General features: G+C 33.9%; 1 protein-coding gene across 2 annotated transcripts in view; it reads left to right on the top strand.

Moving 5' to 3' along the window:
• Nucleotides 1-11,296, top strand: part of USP38 (ubiquitin specific peptidase 38) — a 31,066-nt gene extending 19,770 nt beyond the window's left edge. For both annotated transcript variants that reach the window (XM_010954597.3, XM_074378036.1), the window contains 3 exons: nt 2,615-2,721; nt 4,103-5,462; nt 10,058-11,296. In XM_010954597.3, the coding sequence (XP_010952899.2) occupies nt 2,615-2,721; nt 4,103-5,462; nt 10,058-10,219 (1,629 nt within the window). In that variant the 3' untranslated portion in view covers nt 10,220-11,296. The remainder of the gene's footprint in view (nt 1-2,614; nt 2,722-4,102; nt 5,463-10,057) is intronic.
• The last annotated feature ends 2,768 nt before the right edge of the window (nt 11,297-14,064 follow it).

The raw sequence follows: 14,064 nt of genomic DNA, 5'->3' as shown, positions 1-14,064 counted from the left end.
GTATGTATATATTAACTGCATTGATAATCTTCTTTAAACTTCCCAGTATACCAAACTTGGTGAACCTTTTTAATTGATGAAATAATACATATATCTCCCAGCACAACAGATCCACTTAGAAATCTCAAGAGATACTGCCTAAAATCAGGATATGCCCTAAGTTTTTATTTCTGCTTTCTGCTTTTCATTCTTGTAGATAAATATTTTGCTGATCCATTATTCTAATTATTATAGCTAAAATTTGATTTTTATTCAATAAGTAAGTTCCTCCATGAAGAAATCTTTTATAATGCATCTTTAATATTAATTTTATAGATACTAATTGATAGATTTTTCACAGTAATGAACAGTTAAAAATGAACAATTAAAATAATTTTGTGGCACCTTGGCTTCTTTTTTCTCCCGTTGCTAATATATGTATATACCGTTTCATCATAACTAAACTTTTAAGCTCTAGATCTAAAAATTTTGTGTTGCTCTTTTATGTCCACATGTTAATCCAACGAAATGAGTTTATGCTAATGGCAAGAAAGTCACATATAGTAAATTCATCCAGCAGACATTTATTTAGAGACACAATATGCAATCTGATAAGCATTCAAAAAGGAATCCTTATGCTCAAAGAACTTTAAGTTTTCAGTAATACATATGAATAATATATACCATTTATAAGTATTAAATACTACCTTCTGATTTTACTTTGATTGTCTTAGTTTCACAGAGTCTAAAAGAGTAGGTAGTTGCAGCCAGAAGAGAAGATAGGTCCAGAGTTGGTGGAATTGAATTGATAGGAATGCTTTGTTTCCTATCTACAAACTGAGAAATATCTCAAGTATACCTTCTTAAATGGAAAAAATCAAGAAGGATTGACCTATGAGATGATAATGATGGCCTATGAGATACTAAATATCATTTTATTATTCTCTATCTGGGGGAAATATGTTCACAAAATTTAACATCTCAGGACCAAGGAAGACAAAATCTCTTCCCTCCAGCTCCCAAACATTGTTTTCTAATGAATGGACCTATTCACTTGCTATATCACTATATATAGAGTTGGCCTTTGAAAAACACAGGTTTGAGCTGTGAGGGTCCATGGATTTTTTTTTTTTTTTTAATATTTTTACTGAAGTATAGTCAGTTTACAATGTTGTGTCAATCATGGATTGTTTTCAGTAAAGATGTACTGTAGTACTACACAGTCCATGGTTGGTTGAATCCACAGATGCGGAACCACGGATATGGAGGGCTTGTTGTAAAGTTAGACACAAGTTTTTGACTAAGCAGAGGGCCAGTACACCTACCCCTAACCCCCGTGTTGTTCAGTGGTCAGCTATATAATATGTATGTATATCTATGTGTATACATGTAGCTATAAATACATTATATATACTATATTATTTACTAAATCAGGGCTATTAGGGAAAAAACCTTAGGAGCTTCCATACTCTCAACAAAAGAAAAAGTTATTAAGAAGTGACCCTAATTAAAATTTTGTTACAGTCAAGACCTGGCCATAGCAGGCCAACAAGGATTGTTTTAGTACATAGATTTTCCCTATATAATTTTAAAGGTTTTTCTTTTTATAATTAACAAAGCTAACATTTTTTTAGCATTTAAATTTGGCTCCTGTGCTAAGTGGTTTACATATATTATCTCTTAATCCTCAGACTCAATCTATAAGGTAATACGATAGTATCCCCATTTTACAGGTGAAGAAACAGTGCTTACATTACCTGCTTTCAAGGTCATGCAAATAAGTGGCAAGACTGGAATATGAACCAAATGATTCTGGAACCCATGTTCAGCCAGTACACTAAACTCCTTTCCTTCAAAATGCCATAAATACTCCTATCTTGATAAAAATTTTCCTTAACTTAGAGCTCTGTTATGTACCACAAATATTCAAAATGTCAAGAGAATTCTAAATTTTCAAGTTACAATCATAATTTTTCAGATGTCTTTTCAGTTCTTTTTTGTTTGTTTTTGCCATGTCAAAATCTAGGATTTGAACCTAGCTTGCTCCAAATCCATCACATCACTTCACTAAACTGCCTCTTTACGAAAAAAAATAAAATAAAATGAGCAAGATCCCTAACCCCCAGTGTGTTCATATTCTGTATATTTATGACATGTGTACCCAGCCAAGAAAATTTTCACCTAAAATAGGTATGCATATTCTGTGGAGTATGCCCCTTATTACTTTATCCAAAACATATATTCAGTCGCATGTCTTTTTCAGATTTTATGTTTTTAAAAATTGTGGAATCAAGCACATGACTGTCAGAGGGATAACGCCAGGGGCATTGTATTAAGTTAGAGATACCTGGGTTCTGATATCATCCCCTCTGCTGCTAATTTAGCTGTGTGACCTTGGGCAAGTCACATAGTTTCTCTGGATCTTAATTCTCATCTGCAAAATGAGAAGGTATGACTGAAAGTTACCTAAATTTATTTCTAGCTAATTTTATGTGTCCCTATGTTTGGCACTTTGTAGTAAAGGTTAAGCCAGTGTAATTTTAGTAATCTTGATTAAGCTATATGTTAAGATTTCAGTTATTTGGTTCATAGTGTGAGAATCACTCTCTTGTTTTGTCTCTACTGATACCAAAAGAGAGAAGCATATGCACCTCGGATATTCTTTGAGGCTTCCAGACCTCCATGGTTTACCCCCAGATCACAGCAAGACTGTTCTGAATACCTCAGGTTTCTACTAGACAGGTAAAAAGTATTTCTAAAGCTGTGATTTGAATTGTGTTCTTTCATAACAGATTATTTTTACAGAACATTGTTTTTACCTGTAAAAACGTATTTCAGATGTCAATCTTTAAAATGCCTTGCATTTATTATATTTTTTAATTGTTCTCATTTTTAATTTGTTTTTTTTTTAAATCTTCTTACTTTAGACCAGCTGTTCTCAATGTGTGGGACAAGGACCCCTAGGGAGTTCCCAAAACACTTTCCTGGGTCTTCCCATTTCCAGCTCATATCTGTGCATATATGTAGTTGAGGCCAGGTTTTCTTCATATACTTCATCCAGAATGGTGTATGACAGTAGACTGAATGCAGAGCAGATAGGAAGATCCAGCTGTCTTCTGTTAAGCTAGAGACTTGAAATAATTGCAAAATGTGAAACAGTGCCATTCTTCTCACTAATTTTTTTGGTTTTAGAAAATATAACTTTTTCATTTTAAAAATGTTTATTTCTATTAACATGTAATTAGTTTATTATTGTTTTCAAATCTTTTATTTTACTATTTTTATTCTCAATTTTTGAATACAGTAAATATTGATAGATATAACCACATAAATGAAACCATACTTATTTTTTATAAAGGCGTCCTGAGACAAAAAATTAAATACCTGCTCCTTAGACCAGTTCCTAATTGAGTGGATTTGGTAAATTTTACTGTCTTCTTACCACATAGTTAATAAGAAGAGCTACTATCTTCCTATATTGCCTTCCTTCTGTTCTGTGAATGGCTAGTTGAGCTCAACACGTGCAACCTTCCTTCCATTCAGCAAGGATATGTTGAATGATTTCTTTCTGCCAGGATTTCTATGACATGCCAGGCAGACAAAGATATATAAGACAGTTAATTGACATATAGAGTTGACTATAATAAGTGCTATAAAACAGCAGTATGAAGAAAGTGTAATGAGAATATCGGGTAGTAACAGTCCCTAACGTCTTGTCTGATCTACATTCTCAAACTGTTCAATGTTCCTCTTGTTTAAAGGAAGAAAAACTTAAATATTTTATTTTTTCATTTGGTTTTTTTATTTTTTTTTTAAACTGAAGTACAGTCAGTTACAGTGTGTCAATTTCTGGTGTACAGCACAATGTCCCAGTCATGCATATACATACATAGATTCGTTTTCATATTTATTAAAGGTTATTACAAGATATTGAACATAGTTCCCTGTGCTATACAGAAGAAACTTTTTAAATCTATTTTTACATATATTGGCTAACATTTTAAATTAAGCAAGATATTTGATAAAAATAATTTGGCTACTTATGTAAGCCACTAATGTTTTTAAACGGAAATGACATTTAAACTTAGGTGAAGAAGCTCTATAATGATATACTCTCCTGCAGGCTCCATGAAGAAGAAAAGATCTTGAAAGTTCAGTCCTCACACAAGCTGTCCGAAAGTATGGGGTACAATGAAACTTCTTTACAAGAAGTAGCCAGTAAGGCAGCTGTACTAACAGAGACCCCTTGCACAAGTGATGGTGAGAAGACATTAATCGAAAAAATGTTTGGAGGAAAACTACGAACTCACATATGTTGTCTGAACTGCAGGAGTACCTCACAAAAAGTGGAAGCCTTTACGGATCTTTCACTTGCCTTTTGCCCTTCCTCTTCTGTGGAAAACTTGTCTTTTCAAGATCCAGCATCATTACCCAGTACACAGGATGGTGGTCTAATGCAAGCCAGTGTACCTGGTCCTTCAAAAGAACCAGGAGTCTGTAATCCAGCAACAGCTGCCTTTGTCTGTGACTCAGCTGTGAATGAAAGAATGGTGGACAGTTCCGATGAGTTTCGCTGTACTGAAGACACTTCTGTCCCTAATGACTCTAGCAAGATTCTTGTTAATAAGGATGTACCTCAGAAACCAGGAGGTGAAATCACACCTTCAGTAACTGACTTACTACATTATTTTTTGGCTCCAGAGATTCTTACTGGTGACAACCAATATTATTGTGAAAACTGTGCCTCTCTGCAGAATGCCGAGAAAACTATGCAAATTACGGAGGAACCTGAATACCTAATTCTTACTCTCCTAAGATTTTCATATGATCAGAAGTATCATGTGAGAAGAAAAATTCTAGACAATGTGTCACTGCCACTGGTTTTGGAGTTGCCAGTTAAAAGAACTACTTCTTTCTCTTCATTGTCAGAAAGTTGGTCTCTAGATGTTGACTTCACTGATATTAGTGAGAATCTAGCTAAAAAATTAAAGCCTTCTGGGACTGAAGAAGCTTGCTGCCCAAAATTGGTGCCCTATCTATTAAGTTCTGTTGTCGTTCACTCTGGTGTATCCTCTGAAAGCGGGCATTACTACTCTTATGCCAGAAACATCACAGGTACAGAGTCCTCATACCAGATGTGTCACCAGCCCGAAACTCTGGCGTTAGCCTCCTCCCAGAGTCATTTACTAGGGAGGGATAGTCCCAGTGCAGTGATTGAACAGGATTTGGAAAATAAGGAGATATCAAAAGAATGGTTTTTATTTAATGACAGCAGAGTGACGTTTACTTCATTTCAGTCAGTCCAGAAAATCACGAGTAGATTTCCAAAGGACACAGCCTATGTGCTTTTGTATAAAAAACAGAACAGCACTAATGGTTTAAGTGGTAATAATTCAACCAGTGGACTCTGGGTAAATGGAGACCCACCTCTCCAGAAAGAACTAATGGATGCCATAACAAAAGACAATAAGCTGTATTTACAGGTAAGTTGAAAATAGAAGCTTCATCATTTGTGGAAAATATTTAAACAGTTGACAGGTGGTTAAATGAGTGCCCTTCATTTTGAAATCCAACTTCTACATTTTCAAGGTGATAATTTTGAATTTTGAATCTGGGCTTATATGAAATGGGTTCAACCTATGGAACTAAATTTTCTTTCTAATGTTAGGAATTAGTTATGAAAAGTAGCAATTAGATGCAGTATAGCAGACATTCTTTGTTTTTAATTACAAAAGATGAGATCATTGTAAAAATCATTCCATACAGAAACACTGAAAGTTTAATAAAATGGAAGTATTTTCTTCTTCTCTTCAGTCCCATCTGCCAGGGGAAACAACTGCCAAATTTGGCATTTATTCCTTCTAGATATTTGTATAAATACTGTAAGAACTATTTCTTGACAGTCAGGTGGGTAACATAAAGGACACTAAAGATAGGATATTTTTATTCTTTAAGGATCTGATCAGTAAAACCAAGGCTATAAAAGAACAATTAATAATAAAAATCATGGATAAAAGGTTTCATATGAACTAAATTTACTTATAAATGTAATTTTCACAAAGAGTTACTGATTTTTCTTACTTTAAAATTAATAAAGACCTTGCTGAAAATATTTTTCTTTGAAACCTGCCAACTTGCTATCAACATAAAAGACAGGCAGTAAATTGAAGTTGAAGTTGTAGGTGTAGTAATTAGGTGTTACAAATGATTTTATGATTTTAAGTTTCTAAAAATTTTGTGTTTGAAAGTCACAAAACTCCTAAAAGATATAGAATAAGAGAAGAAATGGTACTGATTTTCAGAGGGAAGTTTATTCAAAAGTTTTCACATTTACTGTACTGTAAAATAAGTAATGATACATGATACATTTTACAGGAAAAAATCAGAAACACAGAATATTTGTTAGAATTATTCGCTAGCAAAGATTCTAACATCCAGTCAGAAGGTTTATGATCAAGGTAATAGACTATATTCAACCATGTCCTTCTTGCTAGATATCAAATGATATTGCACTTGATAAGAATCATCATGATTCTTGAAGACTGGAGAGTGAAGGTAAGAGGGTTAGATTGAAATAGAAATTTTCTAATATGTAAAATATAAAAATAAGACTCAGTGCAATCTTGACTTTTGGAAACATGCAGAAACTCCTCAGATTTCTGTGACTGGAATGCCAAAAGCTCTTACAACCATAACAACTACTTGTATTGCAGCCTAGCTCTAAATGATTTTCTCTGTCTTGCCATTTACCCCATTACATCCTGATTTTACAGTGTTTATGTGTGATGAACCATTCTTTTCATTATTGTTTTAAGACCCTTCTCTCACTGTAAAGGAGAACTATTATATACTTTGTTAATTCAGTTTCTCAGTGTTGTGCAGTAGTTTTAAGTTGCATCTTAAGTCTCAGATTGGCCATTTGTTTAATGCGAAAAAGATAATGCTAAATTTTACTTTAAGGTATTTACTTGCCTATATTAAGACAGGCTGTTAAAGCTTCATTATCAAAGTGCCTTTTTAAAGCAAATTATACAGGGAGGGTGTAGCTCAATTGGTAGAGAGCACACTTAGCATGCATGAGATCATGGGTTCAATCCCCAGTACCTCCTCTAAAAATAAATAAGTAAAACTACCTCCCCTCAACAAAAAAAATTTTTTAATTAAAAGATACAAAGTTTATTTAAGAAAAATAAAGCAAATTATAATAATACTCTTGATTAGAAATTTAAATATAGTTAGACTGTATTATTCATTTTTAAATACAACAATATAATTGATACAGTTTGAATTATGATGTAAACACATAAAACAGTTGTAGAAAACTTAAATCTTAGTAAAAGGAAGGGTGTGGAGTTAAGTCACAACTAGATTTACAGAAGTTAGAAACTCTTGCTCTTTCTAGTGTTGGCAGGATTGGTGGTTTTGAAATGCCTGGGCAAAAAATCCTGTCTGACAAACCATTTTCTACTGTGTCGTATGCTGACACATAGGAGACCAATGTAAATTGTGGATCTTGAAGTAAATTTTGGAAAAGGCTTGTCTTTTCATGTATTTCTCTCCTCTCAGTCCAACTTCCATTAGGAGTATCTCCGTTATTTTAGAGTCTGGACTGCAAAAATCATGCCTTTGGTTAGGATCCAGGGAGAGAAAGCTGTAAGTTGCACCACCATTGCACTGCGGAGATCATACCTAGCCCCGCCTGTCCCACACCAGCTGCAGGCAATTCTCCCCTTCCTTGTTGGGTTTCTTTGTTTCCTTGGAGGAGGTGGTAGTTTAATGTCTTAATATTTTGCTTTGTCATACATACAGAAGAGTATACATTATATCTGTGTAGTTTAAAGGGAAAAAATGGATTAATTTAATGTTAACAGATTTACTTGAATGAGAAATCTAAATATACTGAAAGGGTTTTGTCCCAAAGCAATAGTAACTCTTTTTTCTCACTAGGTCAACTGTCCACTGCTGAAATAATTAACTTTCATACTTGATATAAAATTGGGATATAAATTACATATGCTATGAGACTCATAATTTGTGACATTTACATAATGTTCTCATCTATATTAAAAGAAATAAAATGAAAAGCCTACTTTTATCCATTGTTTAAGCTTCTAAAAACAGAATTTCATACGTTTTTCTTGTTAGCCATGTATTTGTATAAGTAGATAAGAAAGCAGAAAGGAATATTACTTTCTTGGGATGCTCTGTCTTGAAATACAATATAGGTTTCAAGAGTCTCAGAAGCAATGGAGTTACTAACTCAATTTTTTTGTATTTTGTATCTCCTTCAACATATTCTGGCAGGAAATCACTTTTCAACAAAGTCCAGGCAAAATTCACCATATCTTTTAGGAACAGAACTTCTTGAACTCCACCTTCCATATTCATTAAGTTTAATTTCATTCTTTAGGGAACATGTGCAAATCGTAAACCAGATATTATTTCTTAGATACAGAGTCATATTTTCATTGATTGTTTAGCTGGTTTAATAGGTTATAGAGCAGAGGATTTTTGTTTCTTATTTTTGTGTCTATTTCCGAAATAACTATGGTTTTTATTTTCTGTATGTTAAAAAAAAATCTATAGTTCTTACTTTAACTTTACAGATTGAAGAATAAATTAACATATCTCCTGGAAAATATTGTGTCGTTAGCCACTATACAGAGAAGCCAGTTATAAATGTTGTAAATGATAGAGTAAATGGAAAAAATGTTTTTGAGAAATATCCTGCAAATTAAGTTTGAAAGCCTCTCTGAGGCCTGTCAGAGACTGGTTAATTAAGCCATTCTACTATGAGGATTTCTTATCTAAGGTCACAGTCAGCCATAAAAAAATATGTGGTTCTTGATAATCTGTGTACTGGGAATCGCACAGCAGTCACTGTGTGCTACTGAGAAACAAGGTGTCCATAGTATGACAGATACATGTCAGGGTAAGCCTGGGGGGTTTTCTCCATAGTGAAAAACTGGACATCTCATGAAGGAGGTAGAATAGTCAACTAAGAAATTTTAGCTAGAAATTATAAAATAATAGTACTATGGCCCAGAGGAGCAAAGTAGTTAGGCTTTTAGTTGAAAAACTGGAAATCGTACGGTTTTTGTTATTCATGCTGAGTGTACTGTGAAGGTTCTTTAAGATGATGACACCCAACCAGTTAAGGGTTGTGCTGTTACCTGGCTTGCAGGCCTTGCTCACATTGATGACCTCTTCAGAAAGTTATAGACTCTTTCCCAGAAAAAGGGGTCTGCCAGAATATTCTCCCTGTTCTTACAAGGAGTTTGTGCCAGTTGTAGAATCTAGTTCTTCACCTTGTCAAATGAATTTGCAGTTGATTTATTTATGAGTAAATAAATATTCACATATACTCCTTTTGTAGCTAAGTACCTAGTAGTGTTCCAATCTGAGGTCATTAATACTCACTGAGCACCTAATATTTGTCTGACACTGAGATGAATACGGTTCCTTATAAAAGTTCTAGTAATCTGGTAGGGAAAGCATTAAGTAATACTGTAAGGAGACAGGCTCCATTGTGCTTAGCAGTGTTTCTGATATCTTTTATTTACTGAGAAATATTCTGAGGAAAGGATAGAAAAAAATTCAGCCTTCTTTCAGTATTTATGCTTTTTACTGTAATCGCCCACTCCCAAAATGGTCCCACTTGATGGGGAGTAGATAATCCACTGTCATGACCTTTGAATTCTCTGTTCTGTGTATTAGAAAAGAAATCCATTCCTGTATGTGTGGATGAGTGTTGCAAGAACTGTAATATTTCTGTAGAGAAATTTTAAGTATGGGGCTTCAATTTCCTCTTCTATAAAGTGCAGTATTGAAACAACACGGCCTTTAGGATCTGTCATTCCGTAGAGTTACAACAGGATTTTGCTATCTTGTTTGCGCCATCTGTGGTTATATACTTTACTTTAGTAAGATTTGGTAAGGATCAGTGTAATCAATATTTTTACAGTCACTGAGAGTTGAAGGATGCGTATTGAGGCAATTTTAAAATATTTATATAGGTGCTGTGTCCATCCATGTGTATTTAGAATTTTAATTTCATAAAAATTATTTTTAATTTTAGGAACAAGAGTTGAATGCTCGAGCCCGGGCCCTACAAGCTGCATCTGCCTCCTGTTCATTTCGACCCAATGGATTTGATGACAATGATCCACCAGGAAGCTGCGGACCAACTGGTGGTGGGGGTGGAGGAGGATTTAATACTGTTGGCAGACTCGTATTTTGATGCTGAGAGAGTCCAAATGCACTGGTCACAAAACAGCCAATATTATGACTGTTAAAATGTCAGACTGTAACAAGTATCATATCTATCTTTTATTTTTCTTTTCATTAGACCCTTATACTTTGAGAAAACACATTCAGTGCTTGTTTTTATTTTCTTGACAATACATTTATTAACAAAATGCATCATGGGAAAAAAATCTACCTCTTAAAATTCCATTTGCTTTTATGGTTAGACATGCTTGACCAAAAATTTTCAGAGGAAAATATATACCTGGTCCCTAATTAAGCTGCATTAAATTTAGTAGAGGTATTTAAATGGTCCTGTCCTTGGTTTTACTGAAAGAAAAAAAAAAATTTCATTTATTATCCTTTATAAAAGAATTGGTATTAGAGTTGAAGGAAATATTGTTAAAAAGGAAAGAAAAAATCTTTTATTTAGATTACCTGTGTAGTTATCCATTATTAAATTCAAGTCTTTGAAAATACTAGAGATGATACAGTCTCTCTTGAAGGCAATAACATAAAATTCATCCAGCTGTAGTACTTTTCAGGTTTGTGTAGTGCTGTCTTCAGCATCACTGTATCTGCATTTCAAGTACAAATGTTTTAAAAAAGGATTATTTATACATATGTGCTGAATTGATTTTAAGAAAGGTGCATGATCCTGTAGGAGCCACATTTTTACCTAAAAATTGCTAACTTTGTAGTATTTCTAATTATTTGAGGATTTTAAAAATTCTATTTCAGGGAGTATATCTTCTGTGTGTTTTGAAGGAGGTGAGTTCTGTATGTGCCTTGCAGTACTGTAATTCAAAAATAGGAATCTTTGGCTGCGGAAAAGTTTTTTTTAAATGAAAAATGAAAAATGTTAGGAAGTAATTTTTTGTGCTAACATTAAAATTATAACTTTTTGAAAGGTATTAGATTTTCCTGAAGTAAAATCTGATGGTTCTAAATCAATAAGTGTGATAGTTTGTTTTTAACTCTTAGAAGAATTCAGAGGAAATGAACCTAGTCACGTAAAAAAAACTTTGATTTTTGTTACTTAATCCTCAGAATATTAAAAATTGATCACATATTTTTAGAGTCGTTCATCCGGGTTTTTCTGAGTTTGTTGTTGTTGTTGTTGTTTGAGTCATATGTTTTGCACAATTGTTTCACAGTTTGAGATAAAATGTCAAAATGTCAGCCTGTACCGTCCCACATGTTCTTTTGCCAGGAAACTGGCAACCATTTGGGGCTCCTGGGTCTTGATTACACAGTATTCAGGAGTCAGCCCATTTGTCCCCATTCATAAAAGTTTTAACTTACCCATGGTTGCACATTGTTCTGAAGATTGGTCTCCTATTTATTTTGAAAACATTTTAAGGAAAGAATGGCCTTTGGTGATTTGGGGTTTATCTTTTTCCCAAGCTTTTAATGGCAGGAGTTAAAAACAACTCCTCATCCTCATTCCACCGCATCCCACTCCTAACCTGTTTCTAGTCACAAGGAAGATTAGGAAACCTGATTGGATTCGTTTAAACTGGAAATTCTTTGCAGAATTGATTGAGCTTTCTCTTCCATATAAATCACTGACCCAGAAGGACTTTTATCAACTTCCTTTCCTGTGACTTCCTATTCTCATAGTGGGTGTCTGAGCTACCCAATGTGTTCAGTTGTCCACTGGCTAGATAATGACTTACAATCAGGTTATATCAGTCTTAGCATTTACTAAAATTGATAAAGTCATTAAATATTTGCTGGGTTGATATTGGGTTCAGCTGCTTCTATGGGAAACTTCCATAAAGACCATTAGACCTACCCAAAGTTTTATCTATGATCATTTAAGGATCGTATGTCTCAAGGTAATACATACTGAATTTTTTCCAAAATGATAACAGAAAGATAAAGTTCTAGTTATATAACATTAAACATTTCAATAACTTCATACCAGTACCAAAGACTTGAAATTAAAGATTTCCTTTTAAGATTAAAAACACAGTAACATTATTTGCTGAATTTAAAGCATTTATACCTGTGGAAATCTTGGAACCAGAATAATCAGAAGCTTCATTCAAAAATTCATCCGTCTGAGCCTCTTCAATAAGCCGATACTTAGGATTGCTCTGATGATTTTCCTCCTCAGTAGTTAGCATCCCTATCACTTGACTGCAGCTTGGTTTAGTTGTCATATTAGGTCTTCCCTTTCCCCGTATTCCTAACCCTTGCTCTTGCATATGTTGTGGGGTCTGACTGTGAAGGCTGGCTAGGGTACTACTACTATTTCTCTTCAGTTCAATCCAAGGTAATCAGTTAAAATGTAGCTGCTAATTTTGCTGAGAAGAGCACATTAGGTCTCACTACTCACAAAAATTAAAAACTAGGCATCTAAGCCTGTTCCTCTCAAAGATCTTTACTGGCACCCTGAGAACAGTAGAGGTTTTTTTCAGAGAGCTATACAAAGAAGAAAATACAAATGTGGTTGGTCGTGTAAGCCTGGGTAACCCATCCTCTAGGCAGGTGCCTGTGAAACTGGCTTGTGACACTTCCATAGCTCGAGTTGGAGAAAGGAGTGTAGCTCAGTCTCCCTTCAGGCATCTTCCCATCACTTCTCTTTAAGCTGAATAACCAGAGAAGTAGGGCAACACTGGGCTAGAGATTCCTGGCCTTTGTTTCCATACCTTAGGTTTCCAGAAGACTCCTGTGGATGTAGGAATAAAGATCTCTCGTAATGTGTAGAGGTATTTGGGGACTTTGTGACAGGTTCAGAAGGCCGATTTTTAAGTCACATTTGGAAAGAACAAAAATATTTCAAAAGTAAGTCTTTAGCTCAGATCTATAATGTTCTTTTTCATTTAGATCTGTTCTTTTTATGATGTTATTTACAAAAGTACTTGTCTTTTCATATACTACCTCTTTAAGTACTTTCTGCTACCCTCTTATGAAAGAGGATTGAATGCTTAATGTGTGCCCAGCCCGGTTTAATTAAACATAATTGGCATAATCTTTCTAGTACCCAGATCTTAATGGAAATGACCATTTTGATACTGTGTACTTAGTTCCAGTTCTTAATTCCTAGTGTATCTTTTCCTATTGTATACTCCACACAATATACTCTATACCAAGAAAGCTAAAACAGAGGAAATAATGTTTTACATTTACATATGGTATTTTTCCTCATAAAGGTGTTGTACTTTGTATATCCTTTTACCCTCTGTTTTTTCCTAATAAGATTGGGTTTCTAAAACTAAATATTCCGGAAGTAAAGGATAAGTTCTTCTCAGCTTATGAAAACTTACTAGGAAATGTTAACTTATTAGTAATTCAGTAATACAATCTACAAGAATAAGGTTAAACTTTGGATAATGTGATCCTGTAACAAACAGGTTTAAAGTGAAAGCAAGGAAATATGAATTTAAAGTTACCCCAAAGAAGCTTTAAAAATAAGTCTAAAATATAAGCTGTTCCATATACATATATATTCTTAGGCATTTACCAAACTGTCATATCATCATAGAGCTAGCCTTATTTTGTTTTATTAAGTTAATTTTCTTACAGAGTCCTTTTTGGGAGTGAATGAAACTCAAAATGAATGAGGGATTTGAAAAAAACAAGGATTCAAAATAAACAGTGCTTGGAAAAAAGGCTGACTTAAAAAGCAACAGCAGCTTTTCCTGTATAAAAAGAAATTTTGCTAAAGAAATAATTTTTAAGAGATAAAGATTTTTATTCAACAAAACAAATCTGGGTTTTACAAATTCAAAGCGATTTGTTATGTAAAACTTTTAGCCTCAGTGTTACATAACCAGTGTGGATTTAACATTAAAAATAGAATCTAAGAAGTCAGCCAAGTGTGTAGCCAGC

Source organism: Camelus bactrianus, chromosome 2 (genome assembly GCF_048773025.1).
Source record: "Camelus bactrianus isolate YW-2024 breed Bactrian camel chromosome 2, ASM4877302v1, whole genome shotgun sequence".
In the NCBI taxonomy this organism is placed as follows: Eukaryota; Metazoa; Chordata; class Mammalia; order Artiodactyla; family Camelidae; genus Camelus; species Camelus bactrianus.
This window is presented reverse-complemented; position numbering and strand designations above follow the sequence as displayed.